The sequence below is a fragment of the Phaeoacremonium minimum genome (assembly GCF_000392275.1).
Source record: "Phaeoacremonium minimum UCRPA7 unplaced genomic scaffold PA7_03_scaffold_499, whole genome shotgun sequence".
NCBI lineage: Eukaryota > Fungi > Ascomycota > Sordariomycetes > Togniniales > Togniniaceae > Phaeoacremonium > Phaeoacremonium minimum.
The window spans coordinates 47152-69758 of NW_006921401.1; the positions used below are offsets into that span (position 1 = coordinate 47152).

Sequence of the window (22607 nt, forward strand, 5' to 3'; positions counted from 1 at the left end):
ACGTTGCCTCGGTCCACGTTTTTTTTAGTGCTCTCTTTCAGGAAGCTGCATCTCGCTCATTAGACGCAATTTGCATCTCCGATTTGCAGCCACTAAGTGGCTCCTGGGTTCTCAAGCATCTCCTGCAAGACCCCTGGATTTCCGACCTGGGGCCACGCTTGCAACCCAGAGACAGTGACTGTGAGACTATGGATGCACGCCATTGGTTTCCAGTTTTGTCATTCAATTACATGCCCGGACTAACACCATCCCTCCTTTAACAGAAAGCCCAGCTGTAACGGCATTTTTCGAGTCGGAGGTGCCAGTAACGACAGACAATCAGCCACGAGAGCCACTGCAAATATGCTCCGAAACACGCCCATCAATGCTTCACAATCAAACGCATGTTATCCTTGATTCATAAAAGCTGACATCTCATACAGTCTATCTAGGTTCTATCATTTCCTTGTCCCGCAAAATAACCGTTCTCCTTCCCGGACCGAACAGCTAAAACCACACTCTCGTCGATTTCTCCGATAAACAAACTAGGAATATCACGCATGCGCAATGGAGAACACGTGTACACGACCTGGACATGGTTGTTAGGTCTGCATTCTTAAAGAGGAGGATCGAATTGTGGGGTTGGAAGCAGATCAAGTAGTCTACAACCCATATTTTCGTAACAATGTAGACACGTAATAAAGTATCTAGCGACAGTGTAAAGTGCAAGAAGTGACAGCAAGGAGGCAGCGCTCCTGTTGTTGATGATTTACTAGTCACAATGCTACTAGGCCAAACACCATGACACCATATGCACCAAACGCCCGGATAGCAACCTAAATCACATCGGCTCCTGCCCTCCTAATACATCACCAGTCCCAAAGGGTGGCGGTATGTTAATCTGTGTCTCGTGGAAATAACTGCCTTGATGAAGCGCAATAGCTCTGGTCAATGACATCCCGCTACTCCCAAGTAACATCGGATCATCTTCGAGGCCGATCTTGGCTGAGGGGTCCATCGTCATGTTGTTTCTCTGGTCGTCCATGGTGTTATGGAATACCTCGGCGCGCTTCATTGTCTGGACATCCAAGTCTGTCACGTAGGATTTCCCGTCGGATAGCTTGATTCGGACCTCGTGCTCCGTCGAGAGCATCATGTCGTCTTTTGCTAGCCGGCGAGGACCGTTAAACACCGACATAACTCTCCGCTTCATCGTAACCTGCCCTTTGTCGTAACCCCAGGACGAGGGGTAGTCTCGACGGCTTTTGCGGCCGCGTCCCTTACTTTCCTTTTGCAAACTCCCGGCGATACTAACCTTCCGCTTCTTGCTCGTGGGTGGAAAGCCAGTGGCAAATGCATCCGGTTCGTCATCGTCTTCGGAGCCCTGGCCCCCATCATCGTCGTCCAAAGTGAACATTGTCTGTGTTGGGGTAGAGACGTGATTCTTTCGTAGTGTTTGGTGGACATTCTCGTCGTCCTCAACCTCGGCGAGACGATCAGCGTTTATGGCCTCGGCAGGATCTTCTTGCTGTATGATCTGCAGCACACAGTCATCTAAGTGATCGTAGAAATCCTGGGCGTTCGAAAAGCTCCGCGGGCAGGTGCTGCAATTGCCAGTGGCATCAGGAGCGTAGGAGATTATCTTCGCCTCAGTGTCAATAACGTCGCCAGACCGTTGGCCGCTGTTAGGAAGTGTCTGCTCGACTTCGTGGACTGTGACCAAGTGTTTCTTGAATGCATCGGACCTGTTGAAGGATTGTTCTGCTGCTGTGCCTGACCCAGGACAGAAGCTACAAACCATGGTCCCTTTGTAGTGGGTGAGTGCATGGCGGTCCCTATCATATTTGCGAGCAAACCCTTTCGTGTGATACTCGCAAGACAAAACAGGACACTTTGCAGGACGCTTGTTCTTATGTGTGATCATATGAGTCTTAAGGTCCTTGAAGGCTTTGCCACAGTCGGGACAAATGCATCTCTTCCGCTCCTTTGACTCCTCGCCGCCTTGGTCCCCATCACCAGTTGTAGGGCTAGGCTGTTCCATGGTAGCGTAAGGAGAGGAAGAGCGTTTGCGTTTTAGGTTAATGGAATTCATCGAATGTGGGTTGTTCTTCGGAGAGTTGTGTTTAGACTCTCAACAAAGGCATGTTCGGCTGGAGGATCAATAAGTAGAAGACGCGGGATAATTCGCATATGGAAGATAGTCTAAAACCGCCCTGATTCGTCATATGAAGAGGCCGCCGCGAGAGCGAGGTCGATCTCTTGACGCATGGAAGGGCAGGGGAGCAAGTCGACTGCACAAGGACTAATAAGGTTGACAATGGCGTCGAGCTGCCATTGTGGCTGCTGGTGAAGGTTGTGAACGAATTCGGCAAGAAGAAGATCACTCATGTAGGGTACAAAGTGACCAATGCTTCCAAAAAGAAAAGAAGCAGTGCGTCAAGGAGGCCGGAGAGGGAGTGTGGCAGTGGAAAAGGCGAATGAATGTGTTGGTGGAGACACCCCACCACAGGGAAACAGTCTTTGGACTTGGGACGCCGAAGTGAGCTCCAGGTTCGCAGAGGGTACGGTGGGGGGAGAAGGTCCCGGAACGTGCTCGGACCATGAATCTCATTTTACCACTAATACCAATAAGTTCCAGTCAAAGGTGATCTCTTCCCAATACTGGCAGTAATAGGGAAGTTGTTCCTCAGGGTGCCCGCATTCATCTCACAAAAATACAGTTCGAGGGAGTACTCGCGCATCTGTCCATCTCCAGGAGTCGGGGAGCCGATATCACAAGCTCAACGCTTGTCTAATCTGAGTATAAGCTAAGCAGAATGGAATACCAGGTTTATCATAGTTCTGTCGAGGAGCGGCAATCAATCTCGAGTGTAACATGCCTCAATGAAGCACGGGAAGTCCAACATCAAATGTAACAGTAGACAATACAATGCCTCATGTTCCTTCCAAGCATTTGACCAGTCTAGCTGCGATAGGTAGGAGGGGTTTGAGGTCCTCGAAGCGGGGACTTGGTCATCCATCGCTGCCAGCAAGCAGTCGCTGCAAAGCATACGGCAATGGCGCTGAAAATGCGGTAGTCAGGGGACAAGGGGCGTTGACATGCCCGACTCATGGGGCCCTCCGGATGCAGCCGCAATTGCCGGACTCATAAGTATTCGCCTGGTAGACCAGCTCATTGAGAGCACGTTATAGGCTGTAAGGCTACGGTGGAGGAATTGTGTGGATAAACGCACTGACAGGCTTCAAGATGATCTGCAGGCGCGAATCCGGCTGTCTGGTTAGTAATTACACCGCCTTGCGACTGCCCAGCTGTCAAAGTAGCTATCCTGCACCCTTGTTGATGACGCTTTCCCTTTTAGAATGACCTCGATCCGATCATCTGGCACGAGGGATCCTCATAAGGGCTGGAATACCTTGGTGGTGATGAGCGTGCGAACTTCCTGATCCATCAACATGCCAAAAGCGTCCATCGCGGAGGTGTTTGGCCCTCAAGTGGATTACGCCACTTTTGGGGCCACACCATGGCCAGCTGAGGATTGATGAGCCACACACTATGGAGACCCCGACTTGCGCTTGTGCGTGCAAATCGTCGGCGACGGTCCTCATGTCCATAAAGAGGTTCCCTGTCGAGTATGCATTCAACTTGATATGCAGATTAAGTAACGTGTGGTGTCAGCGCCACATGCACCTACCATGCACTTGCGGGTAGCACAAATCGGCGGGACCGTTACGCAGGACCTCCCACATGGTCGGTGCATGATCTCCATAGCGCATGACAGCTTTCTTTAGACACGCAACGTCAACGCTATCCGGACTAACATATTGCTGATATGACTGGAAGGAAAACATGTGCGACTCTATCCAAGCAAGGTCTCAAACATGTGGTATCTCAGCCTCTCGATTGTAGGAATTGTTATTGGACATTGCTCAGCTAAATGCCAAAAAATTTCAGCTGCTTAGGTGCCTCAATGTGGGTCATCTTGTCACCAATGTCAATATAGATATCGACGGTTTTGCCTCTCATGATCTCACTTCAAAATCTATTGGGACGTCTCGAAGGCTTTGGCACTAACAACTGGATGATTAGCTGGCCAAGGTTCGAATTCATATTGCGGCTGGTTTCATCGTAAAGGATGCCAAGTAATAAAACGCACACAACTTAGCTATCACTCATCCGAGTTCTAAGCATTGGCGATCTGGCACAGAGTAAGATTCATCGCTTTTATTTAGCTTCAAGAAACGGATACTATTTAAAGTAACAAATGTTGGAAATTGAGTGCCCTTCATGTCGATATTCCCTGCAGGCGAAACCTCATTTGTTGAAGTCGGCGCATGATTCTTCCGCTTTGCTGTAAGCCTCCTGAGAAAGTTGGAAAGTCGGCGCTCCTCAAACACTTGGCCCGCGTCATGTTTTAGTCTTGAAGCATATAATAAGAAGCGCCGGCGTCTTGTTTTGCAAAGATTCTTCAATCAAATTGCTTCGACACATCAGATCGCTTCACTCGCGTACAATCAATAGATATAAGTCACATCACCCTACAGAAAATCATGTGGATCTGCACTCAATTTGTTGGAACTCTACTTCTAGCCACACGACTAGTATCAGGCCAGAGCTCCAAATTTCCCGAGTGTGTGCAGACTTGTATCACGGACAATCCCACGAGTTCATTTTGTGATGGCGACGAGACAGGCGCAGACCTCGATAACTGCACATGTCAATCTCTCTCTGGCAGTCTCCTAGTGCAGTGTATCCAAACCTGTCCGCAGTCAGATCAAGCGGCTTATGCAGCAGTCGTGCCAGAGTCATGCCGTGGTCAACTATTCCCCGGAGTGACGGTTACGTCAACACCATCCTCAACTAGAGGCCAAAGCCAATCTACCTCAAGCGAGAATACAGCGACAACACAGACCTCGGCCACCATCACCGGCCAACCAGGTTCAACCGCAACGCCAGACATTGCGCCAGGTCATCATGTCCCGGGATTCGTGGCAGCAGGTGGCATATTGGCGGCGTTCATACTCTAATCGGCAGGCACCACCAGGAGAACGGCATGAAATCATGAATGACAGGAGACCGTGGAGTTGTAGCTACGGGCCACCAGCAGCTCCGCGATACAAGTTTATTATCAACTAGCTAGGCAAATCAATAATGCAAATATAGTGGTAATGGTTTTAAATGCCGGTGTAATATGTGGCTTCGTCAAATTGAAACTAGCGGCAATCATACTCAACATGATTGAGAAGACTGTTTGGAGTTGTGCAGCGGCGATAAGCACTGCCAAGCCCACTAGAAGAAAGATTGCTCAAATTTTTCGCATTGTGCTTACTGGTTGTGACTGGCGACTCGTCGATACGCTGGATTGTCAAATCCATGACATATGGATACGACGTATAGATTACTAAAAGCAGCAGCCAGCCCGATTAATTCCCGTTCGATCGATGGAAATAGAGCATCTTACACTGTCGGTCCTATGAATAGTATTAATGATTAAGAGCCGCCCGTTGAACACCTTGTCTAATCTTCCAGCGCGCTCCAAAGCTCAGACCCTACCAACACGGTCTGATGAGGGGCCTGAATCTCGAGTCACTGTTGGCATCAGGCACAATTCATTTCATCAGGGTGTTTTGGTGTGGCATTCATGAGAGTCTTAGGCCCTTGGCATTGTTCCTTCGGATGTCGACATTGGGATATGCTTGCACCCTGGTTTCTTGCGAGTCAGTCATGCAAACAGTGGGTGTGCACAAGCATGAGCTGGTCGTCTTGGCCGCTGCATGCATCCTTCGAGAACCAAATTTAGAAGGGTGTTCATGAACACTGATTGATGGCCTCCGATTACAATCCGATCAACTTAACCAAGTCAAGTGAGCCTAATGAGCGTGTCAGATGCATTGGGACTAACGCCCGCCTCTCGATCGGATGCCGTTATGATGGTGTGCGGTTGCGCGATTGCCGGTGGCACAATTCTGTTGTAGAGTATGTCAGTGGCTTTTGCCCCCGCGCAGAGAATTGTTTATCAGATTATCTTGATGATCTGATAAGACCGAAAATTGGTGGGGAACAACGGCGATCGCAGCTCTTTTGGCTTCATCTCCGCCCAACTCCTGAGATCCCCCGGACTGGCGCCACTTGTTGTACCAATAGCATTTGAGTGGAATCCTCGGATTGCTAAAATGCGAGCGGAATCTGCGCTTTTTTCATCGATTTCGTACAAGGGTCTAGAATGCTGCCATGGGTTTGCCCCGAAAGTCGCAGCACCTCCCTTCATCACTACTAATTAGCTGCAGCCCGCCGCTGCTAATTGGTACCATCTCCCAAGTTTTGATTAACCTTAACTTTCAAGCTTATTTCCTTATTTACTTCGCCCTTTTCCTCTTACCTCTGTCGTATGATCATTTCTTTCAACCGACGCCTCAGTGTTCATTATGGCAGAGATAAACGCCCTCACACCGCAGCCAACGGCTGAAGTCCCTGCTGACATTAAAAAAGCTTTTGAGGAGCGACTAGGAGGAGGTGAAGAAACGCGCGAGGACAATGACGAGAAACCAGTCCATGACGATAATTCCGAGCACAAGCAGGAGGGTGTTAAGCGGGTTGAAGCTATCACTACTGTTTGGTCAAAGGAGTTGCTCATCGTCATGTTTGTTTTGTAAGTTATCTTTCCCAGCAGAATGCAACATGACTTGCGACTGCATTTTGTCGGGATATGAAGCTGACTGTCCTCAGACTATACCTTGTCGCATTCGTCGATCAGTTGTTGCAGTCTGTCCAAGGCACCCTCGTCCCTTACATCACATCGGCATTCAATCAGCACGGCTTGCTAGGCACAACGAGTATTGTGGCAACAATCTTAGGCGGAGTCTGCAATCTTCCTATTGCTAAAATTATCGACATATGGGGCCGATGCGAAGGTTTTGTCGCCATGGCTGTTCTGATTGTCATTGGTATGATCATGAAAGCCACCTGTACCAGTGTCGAAATGTACGCCGCGGCGCACACTCTGTATTGGGTCGGCCACCTGGGCATTGAGTACATCATCACCATTATCCTAGCCGATATCACCTCTTTGAGGAACCGGTTGATTTTGTTTGGCATCAACAATACCCCCCTCATCGCTACGACATTTGCCGGTCCTCGGATCGCGGAGCTGTTCTATGACAACGTTAACTTTCGGTGGGCTTTCGGAGCCTTCTTGATCATTCTAGTCTTTTTCTGCATACCCGTCATGCTTGTGTTTATCTTTAGCAAACGGAAGGCTGTTCGGCAAGGTATCTTTCCTCCAAGACCACATACTCGCAGTGCCTGGGAATCATTCAAGTACTATTTCGTTCAATTTGATGGTAGGTCAACCAGGGCTCCGAAGGACAGTAGGGAAATTCATGCTGATTACAATGCCAAATAGTCGTCGGCATGTTCCTCACAGTGGCAGGATGGTCTTTGCTGCTATTGCCTTTCAGCCTGGTGTCATATGCTCCCAACGGCTGGAAGACCGGATACATCATTGCGATGATCATTCTTGGATTTCTACTTCTCGTCGCTTTTGGATTCTGGGAGCGATACTTCGCCACCGTGCCTTTTATCCCTTTCAGGTTTCTTAAGGATCCCACCATTCTTGGATCATGTCTTGTCTACGGCATTATGTTCATTTCCATCTTGTGAGTTACGACCAAAATGTCTGATTCCTCCAGTCTATTAACAGAAGTTCCACGTAGCTGCTGGGACACATATTACGGATCTTATCTGCAGGTGGTTCATAACGAGAGTATCACCATCTCTGGATATGTGCTCAACTCTTTCTCACTCATGTCGTCGTTCATTAGCCCTTTCGTCGGACTGTAAGTCACATCTTTTCTAGTTCCTCAGACGGTTCTTAACATACTGCTCTTAGTATCGTCCGTTATACTGGCACATTCAAATGGCCATCAATTGCTGTTATTCCGTTTGCCGTTCTTGGCACAGCTCTCCTAATCCACTTTCGTACCCCTGAATCGAAAACTGGATATCTGGTCATGTGTCAGCTCTTCAATGGCATTTACAGCGGTGTCTGGGCTCTCACAGCGCAGCTTGCGATTATGGCTTCTGTCAGCCATCAGGAGATTGCTGTTGGCCTTGCCATGTGGGGTCTGTTTGGTTCTATTGGTGCCGCCATCGGCTTCGCGGTTTCTGGCGCGCTCTGGACCAATATATTTCCCGAACAGCTTTACAAGGCCCTCCCTGATGACAGCAAGAACCTTACAGCCACAATTTACGGAGACATCACTGTGCAGCTGTCATACCCCATGGGAAGCCCCATCCGTACCGCAATCATTGAAGCCTACCAAGATGTTCAGAGGAAAATGGTCATCACTGGTGTGGCGTTCATTCCTCTCTGCTTGGGTTGCCTGTTTTTGTGGCGGAACATCAACGTCAAGAAATTGGAGGAGAGAGAAGGCAAACAGACCAAGGGTACTGTTTTCTGAGCTTGCATAGTATTGAATAAGGACGTGTCACCACTCACCTGGTTTGGGGACACGGAGGATAGCCTGAAAGGCTTACAAGCCCTGTGGTATGATTCCACCTAATGCAATGCTTTTTGATAGGAGCATTAGCCACCGCAGATACGATAAGCATGGGGAGGCCAACAATTCTAGTGTGCTCTGAAGTAGAGGTCTATGTCGATTGACCGGGAATCTCAGTTGCCATATTTGAAATATGACCTGCCTTCGAAGCATAATACACTATCGATTAAAACGGTTCATTAGATATCTGCGTGTACCTACCCACAACTACCTCATTGAACAGCGTCTATCCCAGATAAGCGATTCAAGAAGAAGATGTTACCATCATTCGAAACGTTCTACAAAACTACCATAGGGGCAGAACGGTGCTTGATCTTGCCCTCATTGGCGTTGTCGCCTCCATCACAACCCGAAATACTCTTTAGCTGAGCTGGACATGTGATGTTCCTGACTTCAACTGGCCAGCCGTTAAGATCGCCACGAGCCCAATTGTATCTCCAATAGCAGCCACCTTGCAGCCTTGAAGGCAACTTTTCGCAGCCGTCTCGAGATTCGATACCGCCGTACTGGCGGCCCCTAATTATTGTGTTAGTATGCAGGTGATGGGCGAGCAAAACGTGGACATAAGCGTTAATTACCAGTCATAATTCGAAAAGCCATACTGGCTGTCACATCCCTTTATATTGGGGCCAATACCTCCTCCAGGAGTGACAATGATGATATCCGTTGGATCTCCACCTTCATTGATCATCTGCACTTGCATGTGTTTACCTGCCGCGGGGCCATCGAGCCAGGTAAGCTCAAAGCACTCACAGCAGTCCCGACCATCCTTCATGATCGCAAATCCTAGGGATAGATCATCGCTGAGGGGTTGCGGCTGATAGTTAGAGCATAGATATGCGTTTCCGGGGTTGCTGCTTGCACAGGAAGTTTGTGCAGTCCCCCCATTGCTGAGAGTGTTATCGTCCTTGTTACACACTCTAACACTTCCACTAGAATTGCTTCATTAGCGCCGTTTTTGACTCTGGTAAATCTAGAGGGAGTTAACGAACGTAGCACCGGCATTCTTGAGAATGTTTGACCATGCACAAGCTGGTTTGCAACTGTGATATTTGTTACTATTCATCGTCTCACGTGTCAACTGATAATATTTCCAGGAACTCGTACCAATCCCACGACGTTTTGGTCGTCCCTCGCCATGCCCGGATGCTGGGCAAGAAACTAGCCGTTAAGGCTAGTAGAGAAATCGGCACAATCATCGAATACAGAATCAAATCGAGAATGATCTATAACACTTACAATCGGTTGTAGGCAGACTCGTTACCAGATCAATTACCATACAAGAAGGACCTGACGTTCGCTACTGGACACCATCTTATACTTATTTATATATCTTCTGGTACGCCGCAATGCCGGCAGACTTAACCGATACCTGGATCACCCTGGCAGCTTGAAAAGTGAGCAATTATTTGGATGCTGGTATTAGTGTGACGTGATCCCAAGGCCGTGGGTAGATAAGGCAATATTATCGGAGAATATTTTAAGCCCGCCAGTGGCTGGTTATATAGGGGTTAATATCCGGACACCGAAGGGGGCAACACCTTATCTGCACTTAACCTTAAAATGGTTACATTATAGCCGCATTTTCCTAGAAGAGACGCACTATTGCTTTCGACTTGGGAAAACAGGATGCTGAGGGATTGCTGATATATTCTGGCGGGCGGCTCATGACCGCCCGTTACCGCGCGGTCCCATTCTGCCAAAAAGCGCTGGCGTTGATAGCAGCGGGACAACTTCCAATAGCCCAACCAGGATCAGGGGTGAAGAATAAACCATACAGGCAGTCATACTTTCAAGATTGGGCCAATATGGGTGCCGTACTCCTGTCGTCCGGGATATTGCCAGGATGTTGATTCTTACTGGAGTAGATACCAGAACCCCATGATCACTCCTACATACTTGTAACTCCTATAATAATTGGCAATAGATGACTTCAAAGTTCGATCGGTCCATGATTGTTCAATAACAGCACCGATATGGCTCATTCCGGGTTCACGGGCTGCAATCAAATTGCCCATGTTTACTGACGCGTCAGCCTAGATAGCTATCGACTTCTAGGATACCAGGCCATATAGATATCCAATAATAGTCTCCTGTGGTAGATAATCAGCCAAATGTTCCGTGGGGGTTGGCTTCTGGACTTCTGGCCGCGCTTCTCGGCCAAAATTCAACGATGCCCACTTATATCTGTCGGACTTTCAGGACATACTTATCTTTGGCCTTTAATGAGAAATTAGAGACGATCACTAGGCTGCATTCGGCGTGATTCAATCGTACCTCCAAAGTCCTCTCTTCATAAGAACCGAGACATTTGTTCTGTTGAGTAAGCTAATACATCCCATCTTTAAACGTATTGTAGGCGTTAGCAGTACGAGGATTATAGAACATGTCTAGTATGATTAGAAGTCGAGGCTCTCTCATGGTAGTGGTGAAGGAGGGGCGGGTGCCTGCATGTCTCACTTAAACCAATCAACAACCTCCAGGTCAAAGCACAAGGATTGTTTCTGTTGGGGCGAGCTACAGGCGCTAAAAATTTGCCACAACATTGCGAATGCTAACTGAGGCCTCATCACAACATGGCCGGATAAATTAGCAACTTCCCATGAATACAATGCTCCGCAGTCTCTTCGCGCAGTGGCTACCGCCCTCGCCGGCATTCACCGATAAAGATGTCCCGAATCAATCGGGGAAAGTGTTCATTGTTACTGGCGGGAACTCAGGCCTGGGTAAAGCTTTGATCGAGTTTCTCTACCCTACCGGGGCCACGATCTACATGGCCAGTCGGTCCAAGGAGCGTGCGGAGCAAGCCATTGAAGAGATCACATCCAAAGTTCCCGCACCTGCAACACCAGCAGTGCTGAAGTACTTGCACCTCGACCTTGATGACCTGGAAGCAGTCAAGACGTCGGCAGCTGCTTTTGCGGCCCAGGAAACCCGATTAGACGTCCTTTTCAACAATGCTGGGGTCGGCGGCGTGCCGGTTGGCTCGAAGACCAAGCAAGGTCTTGAATCACACATTGGTGTCAATTGCGTCGCGCCGTTGCTGTTCACACAGGAGCTTTTGGGCCATCTCAAGTCCGCGGCGGCAATTGCTCCGCCAAACTCAGTGCGGGTCGTTTGGAGCGCCTCTATTCTCGTCGAGACCAATGCACCCAAGGGCGGCATTGACTTCGACGTGATAGACTCTGGTGAAACGCAGAACTTTTTGCATGACTATTCGGCCTCGAAGTGCGGCAACTGGTTCCTGGCCATTGAAGGTGCCGCGCGTTATGGCAGTGATGGAGTCATCAGCGTTGCGCAAAACCCAGGTCAGCTCAACACTGAGGTCTTTCGATACCTAGGCCCTATCACTCGGGAGGTCCTCAGGCGCCTCGTGTTGTACGATGTCAGGTATGGAGTGTACACGATGCTGTACGCGGCTTTCTCGCCCGAGATTACAATGGAAACAAACGGAGCATACATCTTGCCCTGGGGACGCATCCGGACGACAAATCCACGGCCTGATATCCAAGAAGCTGTGGATATGGGTGCTGCGAAGAAATTTTGGGATTGGTGTGAGGGAAAGTGGAAGCCACACACATGATACTACTTATTTCGCGAAACGCTTTCTATGAATAACTTCTAGGGGGTAAGCCCATGACCATCAGTCACCCATCCCTAGATGGCGGAACAGTATCCGCCGTTTCTGGAACGGTTGCATCCCTAACAGCTGCTGAATCTGCCCTGTTCTGAGTTGAGTCCCTGGGTTGATCTACCAGTCCGACAACAGCAGCAGGATTGTGTCTACTAAGGGTATGGACGGCAATAAAACAGCCCGCAAATAAAGCTAGGGCTGCAAATGCAACATACTACTATCGAGTTAGAGATATTACCTAATTCGAGTAAGGTGAAGACTGACCATGATCCACATATCTCTGAGAGATCTATTGAGTGCCTGTTGCACGACCACCTTCTGTGAGGGAGAGAGTGTATCGATGAGGCCAATGCTCGCCGCCGCGTCTCCACCAGAGAGCTCACCAGCAAGCTCAGGGCCAATACTCGCTGCGAGCTCCGGCGCCTGATTTGCCATTTGGTTCTGAAAGACCACGCCGCCAATGACAACCGAGACTGCTGTAGACAAGGTCCGAAAGAATCCAAACGTGGCAGTCCCGGTGGCCATATCCTTGACGTCAATGGCGGCTTGCATGGCAAGCAGAGGCGCCTCGAAGTTCATGCCGATGCCAGTGCCGGCAATGATCTGAAAGGTCACAAGCTTGGCCCAATCAACGTGAACGTCGATGTCAATAAGCAGCCCTATCCCGAGTATCGTGATTGGCAGGCCAATGTACACTGTGAGGATGTACTTGCCGGTTTGCTGTATGTACACCCCCGTCATGGCAGCAACGATAGATATAGACAGAACATAAGGCAGCAGGTAAACACCAGATAGTAGAGGTCCGGCTCCCAATACCGCTTGGAAGTAGAGTGGGAGGTAATATGCAACTGCAACAAAGACATAACCATGGCAGAAGCACATGGCGAAGCAGGCAATATTAGATCGATTTCGAAACAGCCGAAGAGGAATGATTGCATGACTTGCGATTCTCCATTCGTTGAACAAGAACATAGCGAGTGTAATGACACCGAAGACGATTAAGCAGACTACTATTGCAGAATCCCACGGGTGCATTACACCGCCGAAGGTAAGCCCGAGCAACAGCATAACTGTTCCGCCAATAAGCAGGAAACTCCCAGACCAATCGATGGCCTTTATGCCTTTGGGGAATGGGGTACGAGGGCTGTCGAGATGAAGGGTGAAGAGTAATAGGACAAAGACGGCGCCAGTGATGGGCACTGTGTCTTGTTAGATTGATATATCCTATTCCAAGGTAGTGAGGACTCACAATTAATCCAAAAGCACCATCTCCAACTTTCAGAGAAGATTCCCATTAGCTTCTTACTACCGATTCTTGCAGTCACCAATACTCACGATAGCTTCTGGGTGAAGAGCCCACCGAGCACCGGGCCTACAGCTGAGGCGAAAGCCCACACGACAGAGGTCAACCCAAAGTACAAGCCCCTGTCCCGTAATGAGAACAAGTCGCTGATACATATGTTGACCATGGTCGCTAGACCTGCAGCGCCAGCTCCCTGGATAGCTCTTCCAGCGAGAAACGCTCCGATGCCATTTACGACCGCACACATCAAGCTCCCTGCAAAGAAGACGAGGACAGCCAGAAGCAGTACGGGTTTCCGTCCCCATATATCCGACACTTTGCCCCAGTTAGGGGTCATCGATGTATACGCGAGTGTGTAGGAGCTTCCCACCCATGTGTAAGCGGTCGCGGAACGGAAGTGGCCGGCGATACTAGGGAGAGATGTCGTAACAATGGTAATGTCGAGGGCGGAAACAAAGATGCTAGAGCAGAGACACGTCATGATGATGGCGATTTGGAGTGTGCTTCTTTTGCTCTCCACGGCTGATGGACTGTCGGTGCCGTCATCTAGGGTAGTGCGATTGTTGGTAGTCGTGTCGATGATAGCAGGGGTTGGTGGCAGAACAGGAATAGCAGCTGATAGAGGGGGCGACATCATGTCGTCGTTTTCCGTATTCTCAGTCATTCTCTTGTTGATGTCCTGGACTTCATGGAGTTCATGGTCTCCAGGAGTGGGAGCTGGAGCGTCACGAGTTGTGTGTTCTCCCATTTCGGTTACATATGTTAGTCCAGAATGATAAGACGAGACTCGACGAAGGGGGGAAACAGCTGGGGAGAAACCGCAATTTATAGCCTGCAAACGATTTCAAAGCAACTCATGCAAACGGCTCCAGCAGCGAATAGATTCGATTGAATATAAGTCCGCAAGTTCACACCAAAACGAATCATTTCATGATGGAACCTTCGAACGTCCCCAAACCGTGCAGCTTGACATCGAGTTCTAAGCCATTCTAGGCTAGTGTGGCGTGAAGCCACCCGCGATGCGACGAATCCGATGTAAGATGGAGCACAGGGTGTTCATGTACCACTGAATCTTCGACCACCAAGACTCAAGCAAAATTCAGTCCTCGACTTAAGGTCGCTGTGGAAAAGACTGATGTGCGCATGTGATCTCTTACCTTTTGTATATATGAACTTGAATACCAAATAATCAAAGCACTTCTTTGATTTTTCATCCATATCCAAAAGACTATGATGAAAATGCGTTACTTGATGAGAGCGCGGCGTTGTGTCATGTCGCTAAAGCAGTTTAGTGCCTGTCGTCCCCGGCCACCCGGGAGACAATCCTTCCAGCCGTGCACGGGCCACCGTCTCTGACCAGGCTGGGCCGGGCTCCCACTTCACATTTTCCTTGGGTTCTCTCTCTCTTCTCAGAAATCTGACTGACTCGCTTGTTGGGCAAGCAGTGACGCCTGCATTGTTAACGTTGCGGGTGGTGGCCACCCACATGGGGCCGGGTGACACCGCACCAAGATCGGCAGCCAATGAACGAACCACGCTACCAAAACGGGGGCCTCTTTGGCTGCCGCCGACTTAGACGTTGAAACTGGCAATATCTTCGAATCTTTCCAAGGCCATTCTGCTCGTCCCAGACTCGCAGGACCCGGAGCCGCGGCACGGCGCCTAGGCAGGCACACTCGCGTCAATCCCGCAAGAGTCTTTCACCCGGCCGATCCATCACTTACACCGGAGGCACACTTCCCGCTGCAGACTGTCACCGCCCTATCGTCCCACCCACGCCTCGTCAATCGCTACAACAGCCGTGAGATGCTGCTTGTAGTTGACGGATCTTGCATCAACAATGGCAGCCATGCCCCTTACGCAGGATCCCCTACTGCTGGAGCCAGTTTCTTGTACAAAGGTGCCTCGAGTCGTATGATAGGCTCCACCGGCACGACTATGCCATTTCTCAAGAAAAGTAAAGGTCCAACTTAGATCACGGGCAAGATTGCCTTCCGCCTCGAGCGGCAAGGTCCCCGTAATGACGGCCCCATTATGCACACAAGCAACCGTGCCAAGCTGCGGGCAGTAATCGCCGCCCTCGGATTTCGCAACTGCATACCGAAGGCTGGCGACGCGTGGTCGTGGTGACGCATCTGGAGTACATTGTGTTCGGAGCTACTCGATGGGTTCCAACCTGGGTTCGACGGCGGTGGCGGACGAAGAAGGGTCACGTCGCCAACCGTGACCTATGGGAAGAGCTACAGGGCCGCATAGATACCATGCGAGCCTAAAGGACGGAGGTGGCTTTCTGGCTGCTGCCGCCTCGCAGTGTTGTGCGTGCCCAGAGTGAACTGATGCGTGAGGCAAAGTTAGCGGTGCAGGACGCTGCTAAGATAGAGCCGGGCGCTCTAGAAAAGGAGTTTACTAAAATCTGCGGCGTTTTCGTTTGATTGGGCTCGGCCGTGTGCTTCCTTATTTGGAACTCAGAAGTCTTCATTTTTGACGGCCAGCCCAATTTGATGCCCTGGAGTTATTTCAACAGACGAGACTTTTTGGCTTTGAAAGTCGTGTAATAAAAACGTATCGTCAGAGATGTATAACATATAATTACTAGTGATAAGTATCGATACTGTATAATAACTCATATATGAGAGTGTACCAAAGAGTCTTCAAGCAAATGCAGACTTCACTCGGCATAGATCCGAGTGAGGGGCCATGAGAGGTGCAATATCTAGCATTGAAAAAGGGGGTTATGGTTGAGACTCCTTCAATGTTAAATTGGACTTAGGGACTGATAGAACATGACAGCACTAATCTAGCTAACAATGATGCACAAGGTTAATCATGCTCAAGGTTGTCAATAGTCTCACAATATTCCACGACCCCTTAATATCCACCAAATCTATCTTATCTTTCAATTATTACATTCAATGTTAGTATGCCTCTATGTTAATAGTTATATAGGCGCGTCACTATATCTCGTTTCATTGAACTGTGATTGCCCACACCCTGCAGTTGAGTAAACGACAAGCGCAACACTCTAGTCTTTGAGCGCTTGTTTTCGAAACTCTTCTTCAAGGATGACCAGATCAGGTTTCTGTATTATGGAAGACTCTATAGGTGTCAACCAATGATTGAGCCAATTCGAGTCATTGTTCCGCTTCCTTCGTCTCGAACAATGACCACCGTGTCTTCCCGGCTCAATAGCCAATGAGGGACCACATCTGCCTGCTTAGCGTTCTGCATCTTAAATCCAAACACTCGATAACCAAAGTTCAGGAAGCTATGGAATATTGGCCTATCTGTCTCAGAATGACGAACAATAGATTTCCAATCAGCTGCAAGGAAAGTGTGGTCTTTGAGGTTCGGTAAATAGAAGAGTGAGGTTTGAGATATTTGAATAGACCTCCTTCTTCAATCACCAACCTTTTCGTTTCCTGACCAACTCTACAATACTCGCGTAAATAGACTTCTAAACTTCTGTTTGACAATGTCTAGCCGTAAGATATGGAAGATTGAACCTGTCAATCTTGCCGATGCCCCAGCTATTGCCCGCAATAACTTGTCAGCCTTTTGGGAAGACAAAAATTGGCGTCTCTCTTGGGACGACAGCATTACGCTCGACTATCTCATTACACAGGAGGCGGATCGAGTCATGAATGATCTACTCCACAGACGAGACATTCTCCGCCACTTGAAAGCTGTCGATCCGGACACTGGCACCTTGGTGGGGTACCTTCGATTGGCTTTGCCCGTAGAACACATAACGGCTCCCGATGGCAAACCGGTCTGGCCTGAGATACAGACCCCAGGCGTGACTCCTGACGAGAAGAAACGCATCCAAGAGATCTCGGACAAGGCTTGGCACCAACCCAAAGACAATGACTCGGAGGATGAAGCATTTGAGATTCAGAAACGAATCCTGTCCGAGGGTGTATATATTAGTAAGTGCTAATGGCAGAGATAACGTTCACAAGAGTGTTGACGCACGATTCACAGGACTCCGGTATCTTGCTGTCCACCCAGAATACCAGAAAAAGGGCATTGGAAGAGCCCTGGTTACGGCAGTTGTCGGGAAAGCTGACGAGCTGGGAATTGATGTTTATATCATGGCTTATGAGGCTGGTCGCTTGCTTTATGAGCAGCTAGGATTTCGTGAGATCGAACGCACCACCGTGTACAGCTCCAAATATGGTGGTGAAGACCATCTTATTTATTTCATGATATATAATGCTAGAAAAGGCAACGGACATGAGTAAGCTACCTCTGGGAGCTGCTCTTTAGAACGTAAACCGGATAAAAGCAATGACACGGATTTCGGCCCCTTCAATGGCGCTCACGACCTAAGTCAAAGGTTTCGATGGCCAACCATAGATATATGACTGGTAGCATACGTTATAAGTGTGTTTGATGATCTGGACAGTATCAAGCAAATAGTCAAATCGCCAGTGGACATATGCCGTCATTTTACGATGTATTGAAGCACGACCACGGCAAAATATATCACATAGTATCACTAGATCAAATCACCTCCTATGACATAGTGCACGGACTGGCCCGACCGGCCGTGTAGAGGCGGAATCCAAGCGCTGGGCGGGACCGCTTCGGCTTCTGTCGGTGTTGCCCCACCAGCTCTGAACGTCAAGAGCCGACCGTTTTCTTCATTTGAGATATTCTACTCAATTTCCGTAGACACAACACTTGACTCCGGCAAGAATAGACTCGAGTCTCTATTCGATATGTCGTCAACTTGGGTTCCAGACGTGGACCCTTTGAGCGACTTTTCACTCGCCAACATTCCTTTCGGCATCATTACCACACAGTCGGACTCTTCTCGGCGTGTTGCCGTCGCCATCGGTTCCCATGTTCTAGACCTGAAGGCCCTCTCGTCGCATCCGGACTTCACAAATGTGTTTCCCGTACTCAACGGCCAAGAATATGTCTTCGCCGAGCCCACTCTGAATCATTTCGCGTCTCTTGGACGCGAGGTGCACCGTGAAGTCAGACGGACCATTCAGAAGCTGCTAGCGACTGATGCCGAATACCCCGAGTTCCTGAGGGACAATGCGGAGCTCCGAGAGGAGGCATTGTTGCCTCAACGAGCAGTTAAGTTGCATCTTCCCATGGCAATTGGCGATTACACCGACTTCTATGCGGGTTATCATCATGCCTACTCTGTCGGAGTAATGTTCCGTGGCCCTGAAAACGCTTTGCAGCCCAATTATACACATTTGCCTGTGGGGTATCATGGCCGCGCTTCCAGTATTGTGGTGTCACGAACCCCCATCTATCGACCTGTTGGGCAAATCCTGCTGGATCCGAAAGCCGAGCCCAAGCAACCGATCACAGCGCCGTCTCGTAGGCTTGACATTGAGCTGGAGCTGGGCTGCTTGATCTGCACACCAAACGACCTTGGTCAGTCCATCCCAGTCGATGAGGCTGAGGACCACATATTTGGCTATGTTCTGCTCAATGACTGGAGCGCGCGCGATATCCAGATGTGGGAATATGTTCCTCTTGGTCCGTTCAACGGGAAGAACTTTGCATCAACGATCAGTCCATGGGTTGTTCTAGCCGATGCGCTGGAGCCTTTCCGCACTGCAGCAATCGAGAACAAGACTCCATTACAAGATTATCTCAAAGAACAGAGAGCGGATAACGTTCTAGATATTAAATTAGCTGTTGATCTAACAAGTAAGCTCTCGAGCTCGTGGACATAGTCCGTCGCTAACATGATTGCTCTAGCCCCAGAAGGCGATACGACCACAATATCACAAACGAGCTCCAAGCATCTAATGTGGTCGTTTCCTCAGATGATCGCTCATCACAGCCTTGGTGGATGCCCGCTAAGGACTGGGGATATGCTAGGATCGGGCACCATCAGTGGGCCAGGAACCAACGACAAAGGGAGCTTTCTCGAGTTGAGCGAGAGTGGCAAGAAGGATATCATGCTGTACGGGATGGACGTAAGGACATTCTTGAAAGATGGAGACACAATCACTTTACGGGGCTCCTGTGGTGAGGATGGCAACAAGGTTGGGTTCGGTGAATGTATAGGTCGTATTTATAGCGCGACATTCTCATGAGAAACCCATCATTGTGCTCGACAAGTAACTATGATTTGTTCTGAGTGCTACACTGCTCTAAAGATGATCACCGATAGATTTACATCGGCGATTTTGGGGCGAGTGGTTTAGAGCATGGTTCATGGCGTCGGATTGTCGGTAAGGAAAGGATGGAAGTCGGTTTATAGCCCGCAAAGTTATCGGTCTTTTCTCACTTCTGAACAGCCAAATCAGGCATCTTATAGCCTATATTTATGATAACTTGATGTGGTTTAGGACCCATCGTTCGATCTTTTGTTGCTTGGATCCCCGATCCTCATCAAGCAAATGCTAAATGTTACAGATGTATCTACACATTGAAAACATCAAATATATCCAACGTCTAGGAAGAAACACAAACGCCATCTACTCCATGTACAGAGAAATATCTGATCAAAGTCACACCTCAAACGCCAACCATGGTTCTAGCCGATCACCCGAGAACAAAGGAATGCCCGTTCTCAACCTCCACAAAATTTGGGTTCCGACCTTCATTTTCTTGTGCCTTATCCGATGGCGGCTTCTTTTCACTCTCTCGCAGCTTTAGGCCATCCATGATTGTCCGGGAATAGTCTCTCGTTAGCCGACCAATTAGACCGGTATATTTCACGACGGCATCATGGGATTTGATCCAATACCGCGGTCGTAGAGCACTCTCTAACGCTAGACCTCCTGCAACACCTAATGTATTGCGACCAGCAGCCGTGAAACTTTCTTTAAGTCCATGGAGAATGGCTAGGACAGAGATGTGAGAGCTCTCTTGCAGACACAGTCTGGAGAAGGCATGCGCTGCAGGCTGATCATCTTTGATGCCGTGGGGCGAGTACATGATTGCCTCATGCACCAAAATATCGCCCTCACCAGGAGTCCAAAGTAAAATGTATGCAAAGTTATACTCATGGTGACCATTGAGTCGAAAGGCATTAAGCCATGAAGGTAGAGGCCCACCGGGATGAAGCGATGGCCAGTCTTGAGGAGCCGCCGGGTCGAGGTCGCCAGTCGTGGTGACAGATTCAAAATAGCCCCATGGCTTGATGATGTTAGCCGTCTCGGGCGAAGTGACGATCGGTATGCGCTTGTCAAAGGTACGTAGAGTCGGCTCATGCAGGTGATCGGCGAGGTAGATGCTCAAAAAGATAGCATCAACGCCAGGTTCGTCGTTGACAGGCTTTGGAGATTTGACAACACCGGCAGCCGCTGCCGCGTCCTCGATCTCACGGACAAGATGTTCCACTGCAGTGCCATTCTGTACTGCAGCTGATATTGTGCTGTTAATCGTCATTACCCAAGGATGGACTGCGACAGTCTCGCCGGCCAGCCAGGGATCTGTCACGATGTGGAAATAGGCCTTGCCGGAGCTCGCCCTTTCATTTGCTGGCCGGGGAAACGACATTAGCCAGGAAGTATCGCCATTGAGGCTCGTAAAGATAGGTCGTGCTGCACTACTTGACGAAGCAAAGTGTTGTTGAAGCACAGCCGTCCGCGGCGTAGACATCGTGCATTTGGGCCAACGGAACTACCTCGGTAGGATGAAGATTGCCGGTGAGATTCAAGTCTGGTATGACTCTCATACAACGAATATTTGAGGTTTGTGAAATGAGAGAAAGAAAATAGACAGTGAAGCAGTAGTCTTACGAGGTTGATATGGCTTGTATGAAGATCAGACACAGTCATCAGAACTCAGGAGCTGTCTTTGTGCCTTTCGAAGGATCGCCTCCGTCTAACCGTCCTAACGTCGTTAGCTGTTAGTGAGTTGATCTGCCGATTGGGTGCTATGGGGCGCTAAGCGGATCCTTCGCGCCCCATAACCTCGAAAATCACCAGTGATCAGCTCTGACGAATGGTCATGTAGGCTTTGTGATATTCAAAAAAGGTTATTACACCATAGAGGCTATCTCCAGAATGTAGACCCCAATGGATTAGCATGCATATCAAGGAACACGCGGTACGGTTTGTCAGGGACGGCCTCGATGGAAATCACATCGGATCTAGACGCCAACCAGACAGCTGCTTTATGTACATCTGAACCAGGCCCATCAAAACATTTCTTTCAGCTGTTGGTAGACCCCATCGGTCCCTGGGGTGAGCAGAGGTCTATCACCTGGGCTTGTCAGGCCATTTGCCCAAGGTGCATGTGACCCATGGCTATCCGGCGGCGCAGGTATATTGCCCATGCCCATGTATCCTTCGAATATCTTGCTCATTTCGCTTTGTAGCCTCAGGCCATTGTTCTCATCGTCCTGCAGTGACAGCTTATTTGGCGTGGGTGATGAGGAGCTGCTGGGAACTGGTGGTGGGGCCAGACTGCTGGTTCTCGAGGGTGGATTGTATGGCGACGGCATCGCCATTCCAGGGCTTGGTGTTGGAGTACCGTTGCTCTGGCGGCTATTTCCACCTGCCATGCCCGCCATCGCCATGGCAGCGTTCTCCCTCGAACGCGGATCATCCCTTTGAAGCCCCAAGCGCGGGGCATAGCTCTTCAAGCTCTTGATCGTTCGCCACAAACGCTGCGACACCCAACTTTTGGCGGACATATCCTTCACGAGCTCCAGGGCCATGTAGAACTCTTCGCGGCATGTTGCGCTAAATAGCAACGGTGCGTGCGTGCTGGCGAGAAATAGTACTGCGATAGCTGACGTCAAGAATTGATGGTAAAAGACCTGGATGCGCCGGTACATATTGCTCGTCTGGTTCAGTCTAGCCAAATAACGAATTGTTTCTTTGGCATGGTCCACAGCTCGTTGGGCTAGATTCTTGTTCAGAACAATACTGCTGGCCGAATGAAGGACCGGAGTTAAAAGCCAGATTCGAATCTTTCGGCAAAGCCAATGTTAGCATATCTTCGAGGGATACCCACAGCCTCTTGTAGTGGAACTTCGCATCTTACCTGATTCAGTCGCAGTCTCGTCCAGATCTGAAGGCGCTCAAGATTGTAAGATGGTGTAGACGGCAGAGGTATACCCGTGTTTAGATTGCTGATTCGGACCTCCTCAGGTACTGATTCGTACCATTCAGTTATCTCGCGATCTAGTGCCTCAAAATCTTCGGA

At 49.4% G+C, this 22607-nt stretch overlaps 5 protein-coding genes across 5 annotated transcripts; 3 read left to right on the forward strand and 2 right to left on the reverse strand.

The window, feature by feature from the left end:
• Window positions 1–820: 820 nt before the first annotated feature.
• UCRPA7_7122 (putative c2h2 finger domain protein) lies at window positions 821–1806 on the reverse strand (the record flags this gene model as incomplete). The annotated part of the gene is made up of 2 exons (XM_007919663.1): window positions 821–1724; window positions 1778–1806. The coding sequence occupies 2 exons, from the start codon at window positions 1804–1806 to the stop codon at window positions 821–823; spliced, it is 933 nt and encodes a 310-aa protein (XP_007917854.1).
• Window positions 1807–6402: 4596 nt separating this feature from the next.
• Window positions 6403–8436, forward strand: UCRPA7_7123 (putative siderophore iron transporter mirb protein; the record flags this gene model as incomplete). The annotated part of the gene is made up of 5 exons (XM_007919651.1): window positions 6403–6626; window positions 6704–7245; window positions 7380–7632; window positions 7690–7812; window positions 7866–8436. 5 exons carry the CDS (start codon window positions 6403–6405, stop codon window positions 8434–8436), a joined length of 1713 nt encoding a protein of 570 aa, XP_007917842.1.
• A 2710-nt stretch (window positions 8437–11146) lies between these two features.
• Window positions 11147–12118, forward strand: UCRPA7_7124 (putative short-chain dehydrogenase protein; the record flags this gene model as incomplete). The annotated part of the gene is made up of 1 exon (XM_007919652.1): window positions 11147–12118. One exon carries the CDS (start codon window positions 11147–11149, stop codon window positions 12116–12118), a length of 972 nt encoding a protein of 323 aa, XP_007917843.1.
• A 285-nt stretch (window positions 12119–12403) lies between these two features.
• On the reverse strand, window positions 12404–12910 carry UCRPA7_7125 (putative major facilitator superfamily transporter protein; the record flags this gene model as incomplete). Its single annotated transcript, XM_007919658.1, has 1 exon — window positions 12404–12910. The coding sequence occupies one exon, from the start codon at window positions 12908–12910 to the stop codon at window positions 12404–12406; it is 507 nt and encodes a 168-aa protein (XP_007917849.1).
• Window positions 12911–16944: 4034 nt separating this feature from the next.
• Window positions 16945–19568, forward strand: UCRPA7_7126 (putative fumarylacetoacetase protein; the record flags this gene model as incomplete). Its single annotated transcript, XM_007919662.1, has 5 exons — window positions 16945–17398; window positions 17454–17609; window positions 18147–19148; window positions 19200–19420; window positions 19512–19568. The coding sequence occupies 5 exons, from the start codon at window positions 16945–16947 to the stop codon at window positions 19566–19568; spliced, it is 1890 nt and encodes a 629-aa protein (XP_007917853.1).
• Between the last annotated feature and the right edge of the window lie 3039 nt (window positions 19569–22607).